This window comes from Phyllostomus discolor, chromosome 10 (assembly GCF_004126475.2).
Source record: "Phyllostomus discolor isolate MPI-MPIP mPhyDis1 chromosome 10, mPhyDis1.pri.v3, whole genome shotgun sequence".
In the NCBI taxonomy this organism is placed as follows: Eukaryota; Metazoa; Chordata; class Mammalia; order Chiroptera; family Phyllostomidae; genus Phyllostomus; species Phyllostomus discolor.
In genome coordinates, this window is record NC_040912.2 from 88,893,347 (window position 1) to 88,915,724 (window position 22,378).

At 42.9% G+C, this 22,378-nt stretch overlaps 1 protein-coding gene across 1 annotated transcript in view; it reads left to right on the forward strand.

The window, feature by feature from the left end:
- CNTNAP2 (contactin associated protein 2) overlaps positions 1-22,378 on the forward strand; it is a 1,722,722-nt gene that overhangs the window by 752,840 nt on the left and 947,504 nt on the right. The window contains exons 5-8 of the mRNA XM_028525626.2: positions 4,675-4,878; positions 8,950-9,134; positions 15,127-15,270; positions 17,128-17,392. Coding sequence (XP_028381427.1) covers positions 4,675-4,878; positions 8,950-9,134; positions 15,127-15,270; positions 17,128-17,392 — 798 coding nt within the window. The remainder of the gene's footprint in view (positions 1-4,674; positions 4,879-8,949; positions 9,135-15,126; positions 15,271-17,127; positions 17,393-22,378) is intronic.

A 22,378-nucleotide genomic window follows, 5' to 3' on the forward strand; every position in this document is an offset into this window, starting at 1 on the left:
CATTCTGATAGACCCTATAAAATCTGTATTTATATGACACAAATTTCAAGATGATTATTTGCTTTCCAATCAGAAAAAAATAGGCAATGATGAAATGTCTAAAAAAAAAACTCCTGCGCCTTACTTCAAAATGTGAATGATGGCGTGATTTGGAATCGGTGATTTCCCCGGGAAGCTGAGATTCTGCACAGTGTACAGGCGGAAAAACTTCCTTCTGCCCTTGGGTCCTTACCTGGACCTACAAACTAAACTGACATAGGACATAGGAGAAAAGCACACAAATTATATTTTAATATGTTTATCTGCACATGGGAGTTTTCACAAGAAAAATGAAAACCCAAACAGACCATTAAAGCCCAAACGCTTTTTAAACAAAAAATGGCACGTTATAAGGATGTGGCGAGAAAAGGGGCTTAGGGGAGGGGCCATGTACTGAGACAGTGATTGCGAAATATTTGGGGGGAACTAACTGAGGAAAAGGGCAATTTTTAATATGGACCCTCTTCTAAAATGGACAATTTATCTTTTCCTCAGAGCGGTGTGTAAATTACCATGGAAACAGTGCCTCGAAAACAAGGTCCTAAATCGAATTGCCATATTTTATCCTATGCAGGGTTAAAATACAGCCCCAACATTTAAACCGTGTTTTACGTGGAACTAGAAACACAGCTTGTTTTTCCAAGTGTGTAGGATAAATTACATATATTCTTACTTGATATAAATACCTTGGTGCACGAAGGTCAATGACACATACTAACCAGCTATAAATATAGGTTTCCCTACATTATCAATATCTCATTACCCAAAACTCGTGCTACCATTGTGCATTTTGAAACATAACCAAATGAAATGACATTCTCCTCTGTGTGTGTATATATGTGTGTGTACATATATACATGTATATATGCACATATAATGCATGGATCATTTCATACATTAGATAATTAAATGCATAAAATCTGGAAGGATATGCACCAACTTTTTACTCATTAACATTGGTGACCTCTTGTGTTTGGGAATCACTTTCCATATTTATATTACTGTATTGTTTAATTTCTTGTCAATAAGCATGCATTAGGTTTGTAGTAAAAATATCACACTTATTTTTAATATTAAAACCTTCAAACGGTAAAAACTTCTCCAACATGTCCAAATTCAGAAAGTAGACTTAAGTAACAATGAAATATGTTTTTTTAAAAAATACTTTCTGCTGCGATGATCTGATGAACTGGCCCGTTGCCGGCTCCCCGAGGTATTGTTAGAAACCCAACTGTGGAAACACTTGATTTCGCACTCACTTTTGACTAGCTGTTACTGTTGCTCACATTGCTTAAACAGTTCAACCGCACACACTTAATCACTGCATAGAAAACCTAATTCTAGGGAGTGACAAGCACTCAGGGTAAATGGGGGGGAGAAGACTTGTCCCAAAATAACCACAGATTATTAGATGTCAAATAAAATTTCAGCCTATTTTTGTAGCACATAGAACTAAATTCTGGATGTTACCATACCCAAGACTCTCGTAAAAGTGCACGGTGTGTGTTCATTAATGTACACATTTACATCATAGGTTATTTCTAGGAATTGTGTAACATCAAGGCCAGCTCTAAGATCACAGCCACATGCTGATATTGTGCAAGCATTGAACCCATCTAGAAAAGGACACCTTTGATTTAATGCTGTGAGAGAATCGGCTTGCAAAGCATTTCGTCAGTTTCTCCACTAACCCCTGACCTCTGACCATTCCTATGGTGAGGCTTGGTATGTTTCAATAGCGTTCCTTCATGTTTTTGTTAATATCCTAGGACTTTCTGAAGAAGAAATACATGATTCCGTCCCTTTCTATCATGTTTTTCTTTGCGCTGCATGTGAGGGAGAAAGACATTCACATTTGCCTGAGTCACTGCCCTGTACCTGTGGCTGAATGCAGATGCTGGTTTGGGAGAGGATGCAGTTCCTTCTGTCTAAACACAGGGACCATTTGCCTCCTGAGCGGTGAATGGGAAATACGTTGTATCGGGTAATGTATACCGGTGGTGTGTAAAACTGTGATGCGTCTGTTACTCATCGGTCGCCGAGATGAATTTGCCTGCGATTTACTTTCTCGAGTTCGGAATTTATTCCTTCCCTGTGACTTTTCACGTAGGTGCTTTTGAAGATAAAAAAAAATAGCCAATAGCTCTCAACGACTGGATTATAAATCCAACCTGGTATCTGATCATCAGATTTCACTTTCTCTCTCTTTTAGTTCTCATCAGAGATGATAAGGATACTTCACTTGGAATTCAGCTGTGACAATATAGTTGATTAAGCTAAAGTCTAATTGGCTTTGCAGTGTTAGCAGAAACCAAAATTTAATGGCTGATGTTCCCCCATAGTAAAATAAACCTTCACGAATCACAGTCTTAGAGAACAGAATTCTGTTGATTAAGAAAGTCTTTTTATGGACAGTAAGGAACTCACTATTAGAATTATAACTTCAAAGTTTTATTTTTTTTCTCTTAGAAGTTTTAGAATGTGAGAATTCTCTAACCTGTTTTTTAAACCACAAATATTTGAGGTAATGGAATAAATATTTTTAAAGGGTTTAAAAGTTATCAATGATTTGAAGTAAGAACTTAGATTTAAATTTAGTTTCTTTTCTTCATTTTATTGTATTTATTTTTTTATTTTTATTGAATTTATTGGGGTTATGTTGGTTAATAAAATTATATAGGTTTCAGGTGCACAATTCTATAATATATCACCTGTGCACTGTGCTGTGTGTTCGCCACCCAAAGTCAAATCTCCTTCCATCACTTGTTATCCCCCCTTTGCTGTCTTCTGCCTGCCCCCACCCACCTTCCCCTCAGGTAATCACCATGCTGTTTTCTGTGTCTATAACATTTGTGGGTTTTGCCTGGCTGGTGTGGCTCAGTGGATTGAGCAGGGTCCTGTAAACCAAAGGGTCACCAGTTTCATTCCCAGTCAGGGCACGTGACCGCATTGCAAGCCAGGTCCCCAGTAGGGGGCATGAGAGGCAACCACACACTGATGTTTCTCTCCCTCTCGTCCTCCCTCCCTTCCCTTCTCTCTAAAAAAATAAATAACTAAAACCTTTTAAAAATGTATGGGTTTTCTTTTGCTTAATCCTTTCACCCATTTCTCCCAGCCCCCCAACGCCCCTCCCCTCTGACAACTGTCATTCTCCTCTCTGCATCACTTCCAAGTAATGCATGAGATGAGTGTGTCCATGGCAGTCATGCTATAGATTCAGATAAGAGCAAAATCATAATGGCAGGTAATGCACACACACACACACACACACACACACACACACACAATTAGCATGTGTACAATGCCTCTGGTGGTTCTGGACCACAACAGCAGCTGCCTCGGGGCAACGTGGGGGGGTGCCCCCTTGTTGTGGGGGACCCAAAGTGTTCCCTGGGTGACTGGACCAGAAAAGGATCAGAGCACTCGGACATGGAATGAGAAAATATCTCCCTGACAGGCCTCAGACTTGCTGTCGCTTTTCTCCTGTGTCCTGAGTAGGGCCTGGCCCCAAACTGAGAGGGATTCTTGTAATTCTAAAGCATGTAGAGCTTTAGTTTCACTGAGTTCTCTGATTTCAGATTAAAAGCCAAATAGATGGATTTAAAAATACTTTTAGTGAGAAAGATCATATAGTGGGAACTAAGATTTTTTTGTTTTTTTTTATTTTGTTTTGTTTTGCACTCAAACTCGATCCTCGGGTTGGAACCACACGAACCAACAGGGCAGGATGCATCCGATAATCGCATGTCCATTCCTGTGGGCATGAAGTGGCAGTTCTAACACAAGTCCCCGCCCCCACCTTTTTTTGAGGATGGTGACAAAATTGTTTATACCTCTAAAAAGTTTATGTGCTTGTGTCTCCCGTGACACTCCCTGAAATCAAATTAGAACTTTTATTGTCACAGGATAGCCTAGCTATTTGTTCTGCTAACTCATTTAGGGCTAAGGAATCGGTGTGGTCAAAAAGATGAGTCACCCAGTTCTCCACTCTAAAGGCAAGGGACTGACATGAACTTCTAGGCAGACAGGAGGCCAAGAGCCAATGTTAAGAAATTTCTTCAAGTTCAACTAGCTGTAAACTTGAGTACCACCATAAAGGGTACTCAAAATGTAGCAGGATATAAAAAACCATTAGAATGTCAGCAGACTATCAAACCCCGAATTTCAAGTGCTCTCATTCTTCTGTCAAAGAAAGGCTAATTTGTGAGTAAAATGTATATTTAAAAATCGTAATAATTAGCCCCATTGAAAAAGGAAGACATGAAAGTCTCATACCACAAGGAATAAAATTTTTACTTATTTCAAATAAACTCTAGGTCCCCAAGTTAACATGTGAAGTATGTAAATCATGGAGGACATTTATGTTATTAACCGTAATTATAACTGAAGTACGATTTTACATCAAGAGAGGTTTCTGTGATCATTCTTTATGACATCTTCCCACAGAGTTCGGGTCAGGACACACAATCAGGCAAAAAAAAGAACAAGAATCCAGGACTCCAGATTTCTCAGGAAAAAAAAACCCACTTCTTTCTTATTTTTCTCTGTGCAGACCTTGGTTGGAAATAGATGTACTTCGCACTGGATGATAACATGTCACAACTGAACTGTAATGTTATTTTGTTCTTATTTTAGGGGCTGATGTTATCAACTTTGATGGCCACATCGTGTTGCCGTACAGATTCAGAAACAAGAAGATGAAAACGCTGAAAGATGTCATCGCCTTGAAATTTAAAACCACCGAGAGCGAAGGCGTGATCTTGCACGGGGAAGGCCAGCAAGGGGACTACATCACTCTGGAGCTGAGGAAGGCCAAGCTGGTCTTCAGTCTGAACCTGGGTATGTTCCAGCTTCTAGCATCGTTCTTTCTGCTTACGAACATTGCCATTAGTGAAATGCTAATGCTGTTTCACCCTAAAAATGTGAGTTATTAAAACAGTTCACATTGTTATCCATTCACTTTAACCCCTAGTAGTTGGTATGTATTGACACTTTGATATACTCATTCATTCAGAAAGTACTGATGGAGCACTTGTACTCCCTTGTGCAGGGTGTATACTGCATCTGGGATGCAGTGGTGAAAAAGCAGGAGGATGCTGAGCTCACAGAGTTTATCACCTGGTGCAGGAGTCAGACAGGGGATTATCTTTTGTATTTTCAAACAACAAAATCAAAAGAAATGGCAAGTACAGTTGTTGACCTTTGCACAACATGGGTGATAGGGATACTGAACCCTCCCTTCCGAGGCTGAAATTCCATGCCACTTCTGATGCTCCAGTGCACCCTTTGCATCCATGGACTCAACTAGCCATGGATTAAAAAGAGCTATTTCCCATTTGAGGTTGGGAATCCGAGGCTGGGAATGCGAGAAGTCCGTGCATGCAAAGAGCTGACTGCAGTTATTAAATAACACCTTTGCGTAAGTGAACCCACACTGTTCGCACTCGGGTTGTTTGGGGGCCAGCCTTAACATGAGCTCAATTCGATGGACCAGTTCAACGCTGCAGAGGCAAGAGGGGTCACCATGAGAACGGGGACTGAGAAAGGTCCTCTCCGAGAAGATGTTCAAAGTGAGGTCGATGACAAAAACTAGCCAGGAGCATGTCGGGGGAAGAGCATTTCACAGGACAGCAGGGAATCAGGTGTGCACGTTTGGAGGAAGTGGGAGTGGAGACGAAATCCAACAGTTAGGGATTGTTCAAACCCCGTAAGATCCTGTCGAGCACGGTGCAGGGGTTAGATATTACTTTTTAAAGAATGGGAATTTGCCGAGACTTCTACAAGAGAAAGTGCTTCCACCAGCCTGAGACGCAAAGATGAATTCTTCAAGGCACAAGATGAGCCGGCGCTGCCTTGCAGATGGTGGAGATGCAGAGGCATGGGTCCACCATGGAGGTGACTTGAGTGGCACTTCAGCATGACTTGTAATGAGTTCAGTATTTAGCAAGAGAAGAAGAGTATAAAGGAAACTTCCCCGGGTATGGCTTAGGCTCCATCGGGCATTAGTGCCATATTCAGAAATACAGGAAGCCCTGTTTTATCTGCAGAGCGTCTTCTAATAGAGGATTGTCAGTGTCTTCTAATAGAGCCCCGTTTGGGCAGGGCGCATTTTGGCTGCTGATGAGTCAGAGTTGAGATGAGTGGCCTGCACGAGACTGTGAGGGGAGGGTGCTAAGTGGACACTGAGAAGTGGACGGTGAATGGGAGGAAATAAGGTACAGAGGTGGCGCTGTGTTGAATTCACCTAAAATGTCACTAAGAAGACGGGAAAGGGAAGTGACCATTTGGCAACATGGAGGCTCCTGGTGATTTACTCTCGGAATAACATGTATGTAACATGAAAAAATTTTAAAAATCAGGAAGGACATACACCTCACTCTTCAGTGGTGGAAATAAGTGATAATGTTTTACATGTTAATTCTTTATAATATTCACTAATCTTAATATTGAACATGCATTCACGGGTTACCTGGAGGAAATTAGCTCTAAATAATTTTTGAAAGTAGATCCCAAAGAAAGTTAAGAGATGATATGCAAATGAGGTATCATGGAACTATACACTTGAAACCTATATAATTTTATGAACCCAATAAATTTAATGGAAAAAAATTGAAGTTATAAAGGAGGACTGAGGGAGAGAAACGAAGAAGACGACAGTGTAAGTCATTGTTAAAAATACACATACACAGCAATTGGGTTCTGTCTTCCAGAGTTTATTTTCTCAAACCTTTCTCCTTTTTCTAAGAAAATAGCAGCATGTGGAGGCACTGTGCTCTCACAAACGTGAGCCGTTCCATTACTCTTCTGAGACAAGCCACTGATCATATGAGGTGGCAAAAAAAAAAAAAAAAAAAACAGTTCCATTTCTCTGGAGAGCATTTATATACAGACCGTTACTGACTGACTGGGGTTTGTGACAGCCGTGCACACCCAGCCCCTCGTCCACTCACGGTCACTCCTTGATGCCGCTACCCAGATGTCACACACGGCTGGCTGCGGCTCCGTCTTCCAACCTGAATACCTAAGTAGAACTGAAAGTAGCCCTTCACTTCAGTTTCTTCCTTCTCTTCTCCTTCCCTCTTCCATATCAATACACAATCATCACATTCGATTTCATCTCCAAAGAAAGAAAATTTGACCTAGGAAATCCCTGAAAAAAAATCCAGTACAGGCATCATGGGCATCTGAAATGTGAGAAAAAGGAACTAATTTAATGTCTCAGTCAGTCCTGTGTTTCTGTTATTTCTAATATGCTATTTATTCTGAAACAATATTATATTTTTATAACATTTAGTTTTGCCTGACCATAAAAAGCAGTCTTTCATTAGACAAAATAGAAAACAGTATAAACTATATAAACAGCTTCCAGAGATGATCTTGGTAAACGTTTTGGATTCTCACAGCCTTTCAGTCTTATTTATAGCCTTATTACAATGGAGATGTTATTTCAAAACTAGATTAATGCCATAGATACTTTTCCAGAAAAGCTTTGTTCTCAGATTCTTCCACTATTAGTGATTGACCGTTCCCTATAGAGCTATTTTTAATCTCAACCAAAATAATAGTGTTTCATTCGAAATTTATCCGTTACCACTTAGCAACTGACACAGCTCATTTTCATAATTTAAACACTTTTGATCGAGGGCAGAAGAAAACGGCCATTGTGTAATGCACGTGCCACAGAAAGCCAAATGAACTCACCTTGCTCAACGAGGCTGTGTGTACCAATGGCGGGTGTTGTTTTTTTCTGTTACTTAAAAAAATTATTGGGATGACGTTGGTTAATAAAATTGTATAGGTTTCAGGTACACAGTTCTGCAATGCATCATCAGTGTATTGTATGTTCATCACCCCAAGTCAAGTCTCCCCCCACCACCACTTACCCCACTGTTCCTCTTCTACCTCCCCACTTCCCTTCCCCTCTTTGTAATCGCCATACTGTTGCCCGTGTCTTAACCCCTTCTCCCTTCTCCCCAAGCCCCCTAAACCCTCCCCTCTGACAGCCCTCACTCTGCTCTCAGTGTCCATGAGTCGGCCTCCACTTTCTCTATTTTGTTCAATAAGATCCCACCTGTACATGAGATCGTATGGCCCTCATCTTTTTCTGACTGGCTTACTTCACTTAGCATACTGCAGGTTTTTATTGTAGGTGTAACTAGTGTAAATTTTTCGTGTCATTAAATATTACATGGTGCTTAAGATGATGGCATTTGGAGACAGAGAAAACTGGAAAGTTGGCATGCTGTATTTTAAAAGAACAGCACCAACCTCAATAATGAAAGATTGTTAACAGGTACCATTTCATGAACGTCCGCTGTATGCCAGAAAGTGTGCTAAGCTCTTTGCACGTACTCAGCAATGGGATCCCCACGGCAGGCTTATAGAGCAACTACTACTCTTTTCCCTTTTCTACACCTGAAGAAACAGAGGCCCAGAGAAGTTGTCAACTTGCCCAGAATTATAGAGCATTGGAATCCAGGCCCTCTGGCTCCAGAAGTCACAGAACACTGACTTTAAAAGGAACCTAGGCCCTGGCAGGTAGCTCAGGTGTTTGGAGCATCGTCCCAATACGCCAAGGTTGTGGGTTCGATCCCTAGTCACGACACATACAGGGAGCACCCAGTGAATGCATGAATAAGTGGAACAACAAATCTATGTTTCTCTCTCAAATCAATAAATACAAAAATTTAAGAAACCTAGTACTTTTTAAAAGTTCATTATTTTTAAGGGAACAGACTTTTTCATCTTTACTAGCTTTTACGTATGTTGAACATAAAGCTATTTTGAAGGCTGGTTTTCCTACAGCGCCTTCAGCAGACAAAGCACCCACCCCTAGTGTGTAACCACAGGTCTGCTGCCCCCCAGAGCCGCGGCCTCATCGCCTTGTTTCTCTCCCACCCCCTGACCCAGGGAGCAACCAGCTCGGCCCCATCTACGGCCACACGTCCGTGACCACGGGAAGCCTGCTGGACGACCACCACTGGCACTCCGTGGTCATCGAGCGCCAGGGCCGGAGCATCGACCTCACCCTGGACAGGAGCGTGCAGCACTTCCGCACCAACGGGGAGTTCGACTACCTGGACCTGGACTACGAGGTGAGCCGGGACGCGTGAGCCGGCGCACGTCCGGGGCTGCCTCCGCGCCCACGTGGGGGGCGGGGCGCCTGAGAACTAGTGCCTCCCTGCCCGGTTTTCATCTTACTCTCCGAAGAGAAATTAACCGACAACTTCAAAACCTAATTTATGAATATACATCATTTTATTCATTTCTAAAATTGTAATAATAAATACTTAAAATAGTTTTTAAATGTTGGCACCAAAGTAAGAATGTGAAGAGAAGGGTCCATCTGTCACCTTTTCAGGATCGTTTAACAAGCCCTGAATACATTTAAGTTATAATCTTTCGGTTGGTCATTAATTAGAATATAAAATTACCTGTTTCACTTGACAGGATACAGTATTATATACAAAGGGTTGCCTGATATTTATTACAAAATATTAAATAAAGAATCATGAGTTCTGATTTATATTAGGCCCTTTATAAATTTGACTGTTAGTAGTTCTTTTGATAAATTCTATTTTCTCAGATATAATTGCCACTAAAGAAATTAAAATTTAGGCTAATTTAAATAATTCGTACATAAAAAAAAGAAAAGGATATTTTTTTCCCTTCCAAATGATCAAACATTTTAAAAAATCAATGATCGTGATGCAGTAAAAATGATACATGCTCATAATATACTGATAGGCGTATCGGGTTTTTAAATAAATTATTTGGAAAGCAATTCAACATTAACTGTCCATTCAAAAATGTTCCTCGTGTACAGGAACGAGTTCTGTAGGAACTCATTCATCACAGCGCGATGTATACTAAGATAAAGGGGATAATGCTAAATGAGCACGCAGGGCACAACCATAAGATAAATAGGATGAAATATTAATCAGCCAGAGGTTTCCAAACCTTCCGAATTCATGGGACCCTTGGAGTCTTATTAATTTTCCACAGCTGCCCTAGACCCCTCTGTAGTAGTTAGAACCCAACAACTTAAAAATGTGTATGGAGGCCATTTGAAAAAAGAAAAGGCACGCGCAGTGAAAGAACAAACCAGAGTTTCACGTTGCCCTTACGATAACAATCACATCCCGACGGGATGCGCGCGCCTGCGCTGGACCAGTTCTCGGGCTTTGGAGCCAGAGGGGGCGCTGCCGTCCTCGTGTTCCGCTCTGCTGTCTCGTTCACGGGCCGCCGTTTCTACCTGCGTGGTGAGCAGAATCCCAGCTTCACCGGGCGGGGCAGCAGCAGAAGCAGCGATGACGCAGGATGTGGGAACGGTGGGCCGCCTCCGGCCACTGTCTGACACGGTGTGTCCAAACGATACCAAGTATCGCTGTTCCCGTTTAGGATGTGAAGCATATCGAAGGACCCTGATGAGTTTGCTGTGTCCCCACAGGATGCCTTGGCCCCAGTTTTAAAATTTCAGATACATACATATGCACATATGTGTGTTTTATCTACCTATCTATATAAATTTTTAAAAGTGTGGACTATATTCACCATACAATAATAAATGAAAAAGCCAGAATTTACAACTGTGTTTTCTATTTTCTTATATGTTTCAGTGGTTTCTAAATTCCCTACACTATTAGCATATTACATATATTTCTAAATAAGAACACAGAATAGAAAATGCTATATAAACCCTGACTAAAGACTTTATTAATGTTAAAATAAATGAAACATATTCAGGAAATAATGGCCTCTCCAAAAAAATACCTCTTTAAAGCAAAAATTATTGTTCAAAGGAAAATGATGTGAAAAATACCCGATAATTTTATCTTCTCTAAATGTGTGCACTTCCTGGCTGATGTGACTTAGCTCCCACTTTCTGAGAGAATGTAAAGATGAGTAATTCGTTCCCCATTAATAGACTTTGAAGCACTGTAGAAGAGATGAGGAATCCTAGAACATGAGCAATAATAAACACAATTCCAATTTTTAAAAGAACAGAATTAAAAATGTGGGGTCACAGAAACATTGTCAGTCACAGCCCCATTTGAGTCAGGGATGGAATCTATGAATATTCACACACACACAATGCTTTCCAGACAGGGTCGGCAGTTTTGGGGACACTTGGAAGCCCACCAACACACAGCACGGGGTCTGAGATCCTCATCTGTGGATTAGAGTGCCAGGATGTATTTGCTAGAGATGCTGGGAAGACACTGAAATTTACTAAGACGGACTCAGCACAGACTCACCTTACTTCTGTTTGTAGAGCTGCTGGTCACGGTCCTCTCGGCTACTGCCGTTACTGTCAGGAGCTACAGTCAAAGTGGTTGGCCCACCTTCGCTTTTCTACGTGTTTATCTCAATGTACAGGGGTTCTGTTTGCGTATTTGTTTGAAGAAGGTGAGGGTTCTGCAGTAGAGTCAGTCTCAGCGTGTTCGCGCATGTCTCCTTGACTCATCCACACAGCACCTAGACTCACACCTCGAAAGGGGCTTCTTATAAATAACAGACACACTCCTGTCACTCAGGAAATTTCAAGGGTTTTAGAAGCTCTATGCCAGGGACGGGGGCCAAAGAGCAAATACATATATTATACCGCACCACTATGCGGCATTTCCATCGTATAGACGTAATAACTATAAATAACTTCGGGAGCATGCACGATAGGAAAATGCAGAGATGAGTTCTGAGTAGTATTTTTTTGTTCAATGTTATCTATTTCATCGAAAGCTTACCCCATTGAATTTGCAGCAGTGGCCGGGTTTAACAGTCGTGCTCGTGGGCCAGTACGAGCAGGGCTCCGTGCACTGCCTTTGGCGGTGACTTACATCTCACCCCTCACCACCCCAGAGATGCGCATCAGGGGAGAAACAGTAGAAATCAGGAGGCTCCTTTGATGTGACTCCATGTGGGAATCTTTTTTTTTTTTTTTTTTTGCGGGAGACTGTGCTTAAGAGTTCACCTCCCTCCCCTCTCCGTGGTCCCGTTACACCGCAGAGAAAGCCGGTCACCATTCGTGGTCAAGCTGCCAGGTGCAAGGGGAGAGGGTACGGGACACACAGGTGGGCCCACCAGTCTTCCTCCTTCCACCTTCCTCCTGTCAGCCGGTGGCGTCAGAGGGCAGGACAGCAGTCTGGCACGTGGCCTGGCTTCTCATTCTCCATTAGTTAAATCCCAGGATATACCACGTGGGGCATTAGGCCATTGCCTTTGTACCCATAATACACCTCTTCTTGGAAAGGAGTGGATGGCTCCCCCTGGCCCACTCAAGGACCTGCCTAGGCGTGTGGGGAGAGTCCATTGCGTGGGCTCAAACTGGAGTGAAAAGCCTGGGTTTGAGTCACCTTTTGACCTTCACCAGGGGTGCCACAGTGGGAAAGTCTGATTCCTTGCCTATAAAGTGAATGTAATAGCATGTTTATTGTAGGGCTATGTGAGGAGGCCACAGGAAGGCATAGAAGCCACCGAATGTGTCAGCTGCAATTCTGTTTCTTCTCTTTCATGTAAAAGGAGCCCCTAAGCAGACAGCCCTGGGCTCAGATGGCAGCACCCCAGTCACCAGTCCCCCACCTGCTGTTCTCTTGCTGCCCCTCCCTCCCCACTGCGAATCCCTGTGGCTTAGCGCCTCACACCCCTGTTGCATGCCGGCCAGTGGGAAGGAGAAAGGGCAAAGGAAGGTCATTTCAATTCTAGCCCTTGGGGCCACACCCAGCCCTTTCACTTAAACCTCCCGAGACCACAGCTCGCTTCAGAGGGGTTGGTAAACACCATACGTTGTCTAGGGAGCAATGTGTGGATCTGAAAAGCAAAGTTTTTCCCTAAAGAAGGTGGAGAGGAAGGACGCTTAGAGATATCTCATTGTCTGCCATGCTTTATAAACCCATGGTAGTTAACAGGATGGTGAATGCAGTTAGTTTTCAAAGTCACGGCTATCACTGAATGGCAGTACCCGTGATAAGTCAGTCATTTGAGTCATATGACTATCCGATGTTTAAGAATTACAACAATTTTACTATCAGAATAATTACAACATTAGAAAATACTTCATGGTCCAGCCACTTTATTTTACTGGTGAGAATACACAACGAGAAAGAAGTGATTAGTTGCATTAACACACAATTAGTTGTATTGGGAATTGGGATTTGAACCCACATCTCTTAGAGGTGAACAGTCTGGCAAACTGAGGCCGTGATTCCTCACCAGGGCACCTCCCATGAGGCAGGGCAGGCAGGTGCCATCGGCTGTTGACAGCAGAGACACAGAGGCGTGTCTGAGTCGTCCCCCCACCCCCCAAGGAAAAGGAAGACCCCTCGGTAAACCTCGCACAGAAAAGGAGTAAAGCAAGTGTGCTCAACTAGGATTCAGTTACATAATTCAAAACATGGTGCTGCACGTCATTAGGGATAGAGGATTTTATCACTGTCAACTGGGGCGGAGACTGATCAAATAAGTCGTGGATAGGAAATTCAACACTCCATCTAAGTATCGGCAGTTCTTACCTGTGGTATGAGGTATACCTGTAGCTCCCTAATAAGGTCAGTTCAGGGCCACTGGAAAATATTCCTGCAAGCATTCTATTATTTTAGTTATTCTCTATTTTTTTCTTTTATAGTTTTCTAATTTTTAAATATATTCTCAGTTTCCCCCTTTTTTTTCCTACACGTAAACTTTCTGGTAAATGATACACAACTAACCATTATTTTTTTAGTTTATTAAGTGATGTATTTTTTCCTATACCATCCCATGAACCATCATTAATTTCTGCTTTCTTCCCCCTAAATCAAATTAGGCATGTAAAATGCCAGGATGCTACGTACGTAATAGAACATGATCATCTAATGGCCTTCTAGAACAAAAAGATCTTTGCCCGATGTATCTAATATGTAGTCTTGACATTTAAAACTGCCTTAACTAGTGCTTTCATTCTCAAAACTTTCTAAAAAAAATTCATAACGGTAGCATTGAATGATAATGGTAAACACACATAGCATCTGGATTATATACCTTGATATTACAGCTCTGATTAGTAGAACCACATACTACTTTTACATCATTAACAGTAAATGTCATCATTGGCAATGCATAAAGAAGTATAATTTTGTATTGTATAAACATGGTATTACAATACTGTCATTTGACCAAAAATGTACAGAAAAGTACTCTTTTTACAGGCAACAGTAGCTGGAGAGTCACAGGAAGAGATACTAACCTTATTCCTTAGCATTTAGAAGACCTATAACATCTTTAAACCTGTGCTTTCCAAGTTCCAGCCACAAACTTTTAAAATGTTCCTGATCAATATAGTAATGAGACTAAATGAACTGTTTGTGTTCACCGTAAATCTAATGAATTTTTTACTTTTAATGCTCATTAGACTGTAGTAAGTCTGTGTCAGGAAAATACAATATTCCTTGCTTTGGGCTGCACTGCTATCAACTTACATATTAGTACTGGTCATCTCCTGATGACTAGAAGCATTTATTGATAGTATGTCTTTGAAGAATAAACATAAAAATTATTTTTAATATTACTTAATCAAATATGTTCGCTGTGGGAAATGTTTTAAGACATTCTCAGGAAAATTTATAAATTGCCTTTTGGGTAGCAAACACGCCAGGGATTGTTGCAGTTCTCTTGTTCAAGTTATAATCTAATTGCCAGAATTAATGATCCTATTATTCAGCTCAATAATGACATAAATTTATATGCAGCGGATTTTGGAGACCGGAAAACGTGTGTATTCAGGGTCCAGCAGAAGGCAGGCCTGCTTGAGAGTGGTTGGTAGGGCAGAAATAGGGGTGTGATCATGTATAGTTTTAATTTGAACATTTCACCTAAAATGTCACATGGTGTGCTTGAGTGTGATATTGTTGTGTTACAGAACTGTGTGCTTACGATTTTGTAATAAAATATTTTGTTATAAAAAAGGGGCATTATCTGTGCTGGACCCTGTATATTGGTTGATGTAAAGATAATAGGCCTTGCCTATATTAACCGTTTTGTCTAGTTTATTGTGAATGTTATTTTTTTTTTTACAGTCGCACACAGCGTGAGTGTTGATGTGTGTTTTCCTCACAGATCACCTTTGGGGGCGTACCTTTCTCCGGGAAGCCGAGCTCCAGCATTCGAAAGAATTTCAAAGGCTGCATGGAGAGCATTAACTACAACGGCATCAACATAACGGACCTCGCGAGGAGGAAGAAGCTGGAGCCCTCCAACGTGGTAAGACTTTTGACCCCAGAAGCGTTGGCTCACGGGAACGTCACGGAACATCCGTGCCCTGTGCCCTGTGCCCTGTTGTACAACAACGTCCTAGCATTTCCCCTCGCTCTGAGACTGGCCCCAACAGTATAGAACCGGCTGTAAAGTCACTGGATGTGCCGGTACTGGCCGTACTCTGAGAATCAACCCCAGTGCTTGGGTTGACTTGGCCGGAACTAGACAGTGAGTTTCATTCAGAAGGGGCACAGCATTTTAGCCCGGGTGTCCTGGATCCCTTCTTTCAGAAGGACAGACGTCCTTCTATAAGGGAGGTGCTGAACCTAAATTGTCACCGTCCTGGTTCCAAATGTCCCATCACACATGGCCCCCCATGTCTTGTTTATGGTGGGATTCACTATTTGAAAAGTGTAAAAACCAGAAGCTTTATTATAGTTGCTTCCATATTTCCAGAGATAATGCACCCAAGTATATAAATGAATGCACTTTTGGTCATGATTCTGAACATACCAACCACAGTATGATTAAATAAGGACTGGCCACCACAGGCTGGGGAATGCTGTGACCTAGCGGCCCGCTGTGCTCTTCTGGCTCCGGTGCCAGTAGCTTCTAGGTTTACCTGTTTTGAGGAAGAGACCAAAAATCAAAGGACACTCTGGCGTACCTGTCTCCTTGTGCCCTTGCTCAGGACCATTAAAAAATATCAGCCTAAAAATCTAGTCTGTGTGCCTTAGCAAAGTAGCTTAGGTGGCTGGAGTGTTGTCCCATACACCACAAGGTTACAGGTTTGATCCCCGCTCAGGGCACATACAGAGGTTGCGGGTTCAATCCCAGATCAGGCACATATGAGAGGCAAACAATGGGTGTTTCTCTCTCTCTCTCTCTCCCTCTCCCTCCCTCTCTCTCTCTCTCTCTCCCTCTCCCTCTCCCCCTTTCTCTCTCAAATCAATAAACATGTCCTTGGTGAGGATTTAAAGTTAAAACCCAGTATGTATGTTCTCTGAGCAGCAGCCACATCACCCCAGAATGTTCTCTGGGCGAGTCTGGCATCCCAGAGACCCACACACCTGAGGGCACCTGGCAGCAGGCGCTGTGTGTGCAGGAGCTCGGATGATCTCCTCACCCCACAGGGTCTGACCCCTGGTGGCTAAACAGAGTTTCTGTGAACAATAATTCATGATGATGTAAGCATAGTTCGTGAAAATTTGAATGGGGCTTTGAGTCGAATAACAAAATAATCTGAAATAATCACAGTCAGCCTGATGCTGAATAGTTAATATTTATAAATAGGTGTGGGTATAAAACCCAGGATTATCTGCCCCATGATATCAGTTTATTAAATAGCAACCACATGACCATGGTCCCCACGGAGACCAGAGTAGTATATATATCAACACACCTTTGACTGGGACACCCAGAGGAAGGCAGTGACGCCTCCTCCCTGGAACATGCATCGTTGGCAGGGGGAGGCGAGCAGCCTCTCTCGGCCACCGTCTTCAGAAAGCCCAGTGGTCCACGCTCCAGCTCTCAGAGCTGCATGGCCCGTCCCCTGGTCAGCCTGTCCCCTGGTCAGCCCGTCACAACAGGCCACCAGTCTGTCAGTTTCATGATGGACTGGGCTCTAATCCCCCCCAACTTGATGGCCAAATTCCGCAGCCTCCTAGGTACACAGTCCAAGTAGATTCCCGCCACGGGATCCCCCCGCTGACTTCTCGTCACACTGCTGCGCGTGGGAGCTGGGGCCAGGTGAAGCCCTGCTGTGCAATCTGTAGAGCCGTGGTATCCCCGCCTGCCGTCTGACCTGCATGCTTGTTCCACCCCACGTTTTCCTCAAGGAAGGCCCTTGTGTTTGCTTCCCAGGGAAACTTGAGCTTCTCGTGCGTGGAGCCCTCCACGGTGCCCGTCTTTTTCAACGCCACCAGCTACCTGGAGGTGGCCGGGCGGCCCCACCAGGACCTGTTCGCGGTCAGCTTCCAGTTCCGGACGTGGAACCCCAATGGCCTCCTGCTCTCCAGCCACTTCACGGACAGCTTGGGCAACGTGGAGATCGACCTCACCGAGAGCAGAGTCGGCGTCCACATCAATGTCACGCAGACCAAGATGAGCCAGATAGACATCTCCTCAGGTCGGTGGCACCGCTTTGGCGCCAGGGCGACTGCCGTGCGCCGCGTTTGTTTCGTGCTGCCCGGGTGGCGATCCTCGCTGGCGGTTCCGACTGGATCCATCCTTTCGAGGTTCTTTCTTGGTTGCCCTGAGTGCCGATAAAACGAGGGAAGCTCGGAACTTATTTAGAGGGTGGGGTGGGGGGCAAGGAGAGAAGTTGGTTGAAACGGTCTCAGGGCACCAACTTCTGCTTCATCTAAATTCAGTACAGAAATCGGTATTCCTTTCAGTGGAGATTTTACGTTGAAAAGGAAAGCGTGTTTATTTTATTGACATAATAGTATCTGGTGTCTTTTGACTTCATGGACATTCAAATATCTTTTACTATCAGTAATAGGATGATGGTAATTTAATTATGGCCTCAAAGGTCTATTGCACTGCATGAATCAAAACTTCAAAGTGATTTTGCTAAGCGTATGCAGACTTCCAGGAAAAAAAAGCAAACGAAGATGAGGACAAGATGTATGTATCAGTTGAGTAGGGTGATTTTTAAACTTGACACCATAGTCGTATGATAAAAGGAGGCTTAGGAAATGTTATCTGAGGACTTAGCAGCCTCGGAATATTCTTTGAGTAATGTGGTACAAAGAAAGTTGAACTGCCAAGTGAGATGTTTTGAAAGAAAAATTCGACGTGATGTGGGACCGATAAGCAGTAAAAGTTTCACACCATTTCTCTAGGTGTCCCTTGCTGTCACTGTGTTTATTGTAAGCAGGACTACTCAGAAGACAGAGACAAAACTAATGTTTGTGAGTGCCTCGCACAGATGTAGGAAACACAGAGAGGAAGGTCATGCCCAAGTGCTCGGCTGCATGACCTCCGGCCGAGTCTAAGCATTCCCGGTTCGTTCCCCGGTGACACCCCATGTGTTCCCTTGCCCCTGCCCCTCTCCCGCCACGTTATTTGTGTTCATGTCACTTCCCCCCCGTGGTGGCAGCTCTCGGAGGGCAGCGGCGGTGCCTGGTCTGTCTCTGGCATCTAGCACGGCATGGACAACAGGAGACGTGTTATTGGGAGTGTCTGTCTGATTCAGCACAGTGGTCCTCTACCAGAATATGTCATGCTGATGGATACGTGTGCTTTCTGTAAACCGGGTTCATGTTTCCGTACGGCCTGGCTGTGTGGGCTGTTACTGAAAAAACTCAAGGGAGATGTAGGAGCCGTGCACTGAGAGGCGCTCCTGAACTCAAAGCTGTTGTGAACTCTCTAGCTATTTCCTTTGTTCTGTGTTTGCTTTGTTGGTTTTGCTTTCTCCCTGAATGTTTGGAGTCCAAATGATTGATCAGCCGTATTTTATCACGACTTCCCAGTACAAATTTGCTTGGGGAGATTTAGAGCAAATAGAAAATATCTGGAGAGATCGAAATACCACGTACAACAAAGACACGTAAGAATATTTACCGCAGTTGGAAAACTCACCACGTTCTGTTATGATTAGTGATCCTTTCCCAGCGATTAAACAATAAAAAACAGGCACCAAGGCCTCCCTCCTGCCGCGCTCTTAACAAACCCAGCTTCCTGGAACCGCTGTGATGGAGAGAGCGGTTCGGAAACGCAGTGGTCAGGAAACACTAATCGAACCGGGTCTAATCTAGGGTTCCAAGGCACTCTCCTCTAATTTAAACTGTGTGTATTCAAAAATAAAGAATGAAGAAATCCAGTATTTACCAACTAATCTAATAGATTTGTTTCACACAGTTTCTCCAGTATGATAAAATTGGACTCCAGAAATTTGTGTCAATTTAGTAGCCAAGAATCCGTGCAAATTCAGGGAAACTGGTATCAAATATATTTCTGTAGTCTCGCTCATTTATTATAATGAGAATATCCTAGTGTTTCAAGTAGTTCCTGTTTTTTCCTTATACATGTAGTGGAAACTAAGATCGCATCAGACACCATTCGCAAGTTTGAGAAATTGTAGTAGGTAAGTAGATACACAAACATTGTAAAAAGGTGTCTCCTCATTTAAACTGTGTTTATTCAACATTAAAGGAAAGAGAAAAACAAGGGAATCCAGTGTGGCACCTACACTCACCCTACCAATAGAGTCCATAGAAGACCATTTTCATCTGTATTTTAATGCATTGTACCAAGTTCAATGAAATCTAAAAGCAACTTAGTGTAAGTAGCCACAATGAGAAAATAATTAATTCAGAAAAAGAAATTGACTCTAGATGTACTCTAATAATTCGGATGTTTTCTTTTCTTTTTTCCATTAAACAGTTGCCGTTGGCCACTCAATGATTTCATGACCTAAAAACAAGCTGTGACCCACAGTTTGGCAAATACTGGCCTACAGATTTGCCTTCTCTATTGGAGTTGGAATTTTTTTAAAGTTCTAGTTCCCTGGGGGCATTTGCTTCATCACTTTATGTTGGAAAACTAAATCTTTCAGGAACAAATTATAATAGTAGTAAGAAAGTATTACATGTGTATTACTATCTTATGTATAGCAAAACAAAATAAAACCCTACCTACCTCCCACTTGAAATAAGGTTTTTCTAGTAAGATGCCTCAATTTGATGCCACTAGCTCACAAACAGACGTGTGGCATGCTAATCTAAAGATGTGGTCTGCCCATATTAATAAGGCCCTAAAACGTGATTCGGCATTTATTTAGTGGAAGGAAAGTTAATTCTGTTAATGACCTTTCTCACCTATTGGAAAAGAAATCAAGTTCTATCCGTGTAAACAAAGCCTTTCGGCAAAACCAGCCAGCGTCTGCCTCTCCTCAATCAACCCCGGGCGGGCCGGGCTGAAGTGCTCAGACCTCCGGCCTTGTTTATGCAGCCCCTGCTTCCTTCGGCGTTAGAGCGACTTTGCGCACCCGCCCCCCTCCCCCCCCCCCCCCCCGCACTGGGAAGCTGCATTCAGCAAACACGGTCTTCGTTTGTGTTTCTGCCTGCAAAGAGGGTCTTTCTGTGATCTTGTTTTGATGTTTGCTGTGTGAGCCCCAGAGTTCCGTCCAGGTGTGTTAAGGGAAGGTGCCTTGGTCGTCTGGGGCTGCCGTAGTAAAATGCCAAACCAGAGAGGCATGTATCTCTCATAATCCAGGAGGCTGAGAGACCAAGTTCACGGCAGTGGGACGGTCAGATTCTGGTGACGGTTGTGTCCCAGGCTGTAAACCCGGGGCTTGGGCCTGTGTCCTCACCTGGTGGGAGGGTTTAGGGACCTCTGTGGTGTCTCTTCTGCACCATTGATGAGCGCTCCACCCCCATGACCTGATGGCCTCCCGAGGCCCCCCTCCAAAGACCACCCACTGGCCCTAAGGATAGCAGTGCAGTTGACCTTGAACAACATGGATTTTTTCCCCAATAAATAATGTAAATGCATTTTCTCTTCCTTATGATTTTTTAAAATAACAGTTTCTTTTCTCTCAGTTTATTGCAAGAAGACAGCATGTAATACATATAATAGACCAAATACGTGTGAGTCAAATGTGTGTTTTTATCAGTAAGGCTTCTAGTCAACAGTAGGCTCTTAGTAGTTCCGTTTGGGGGGAATAAAAGTTATCTGGGCTGCATGTTATATTGCACTGGGGGGATTGGTACCTGGAGCCCCTATGCTACTCAAGGGCCAAGTGTATATGGATTTAGGGACACAGACATTCAGACCACAGCACAAGGAGGAGACTTTTTCTTCGCTTTTTGTGACCCGGTTCAGTCTCAGTAAATGCATTTTCCTGCAACTGCTCACGGTGCTGTCTCTCCTAAGGAATGAGAAGGTCTCTTGTCTTGATCTGACGAACATTTGAAAACGTAGTTAGTTAGCACATTAATGTTTTAAAGAACGACGTAATTCCAGTTTTGAAAGTTCAGTGGTCGCATGCTTCATGAGGTTACTTTTTCACGGCATGCAGAAAGAAAAGCCTAGCTTGTAATATCCCTTTTTATGTTTTAGTTGTTTATTGAGAAAAAGAAAAAGTAGTTTGGAATCTTTAAGATGTTCCACGCCTGAAACAGGCTAAAAATTAATCGATTCGAGTATGGATTACCTTGTTCCACAACACCGAGTCAATTGCTAGAAATTAGTATCGTCTCTGAAGTTAAGAAAAATAGTTCAGAGAAAACATTAAGCTTAATCACAGCTAATTCTGCTCTAATAGCTTGCTTTTCAGACAGTTTTTTTAGGAGAGGTAGAGAGAGAGAAAGGTAGATAGCAGAATTCATATATAAAAAGGCACTTTGCCTTGAAACTACTGCTAGCTATCAAAGAACGACAGATTTTATGCTTTCTCTTTGTGATGAACCTGTGAATACAAATCCCATTATTTCCAAATAATCTTCATGGACATCTAAAAAAGTAGCCAGCATTCATTTGTAGATTTCCTCATCCCTGGATGGACTTGTACATATATACAATGTTCAAGAAAAACTTGGAAATGTATCATTTTAAGGTGCAGAAGGCAAAACGCAAGTCCAGATGCTCAGAGGAAGGTGGAAAGCAGCAAAGGCTGATCCTCAGAGCCCCGTGTTCATTTTCATTAGGAGCCAAGATTTGTTCTAGAAAAGCGTATCTCCTCTTATTTATATGTATATGCATATATAGATATAAATATAAATAACCATGGACATATCTCCAGCACAGTTTGCTTATTTTATTCTCTCAAGTTCACAAATAGACTGGCTGCGAGAGCCACATGGTGCCAAGTCAAAAGCATTTGAGTGCATAGTGTCTTGCTCGCGGGTAGCTTCACCTAGCTGACTTGTTATTATGTTTCGGTCCCTGAAGTGGCTACATGGTCATCATGCAAGCCGAGTGGAAATGTACCTTTAATTATACTCAGCGCATGCTGGTGCATTTTCACACCAATAGAAGCATTATGTTCCAGCATGAAGGAGACAAGAGGCTAGGGGTAAGCTTTGTGATATTAGATATTGACTTACTCTTTCTGAAGAAAAGGGGACGTTTTAATTTATAACCACACTCCAGGATACTGTTTCCACTC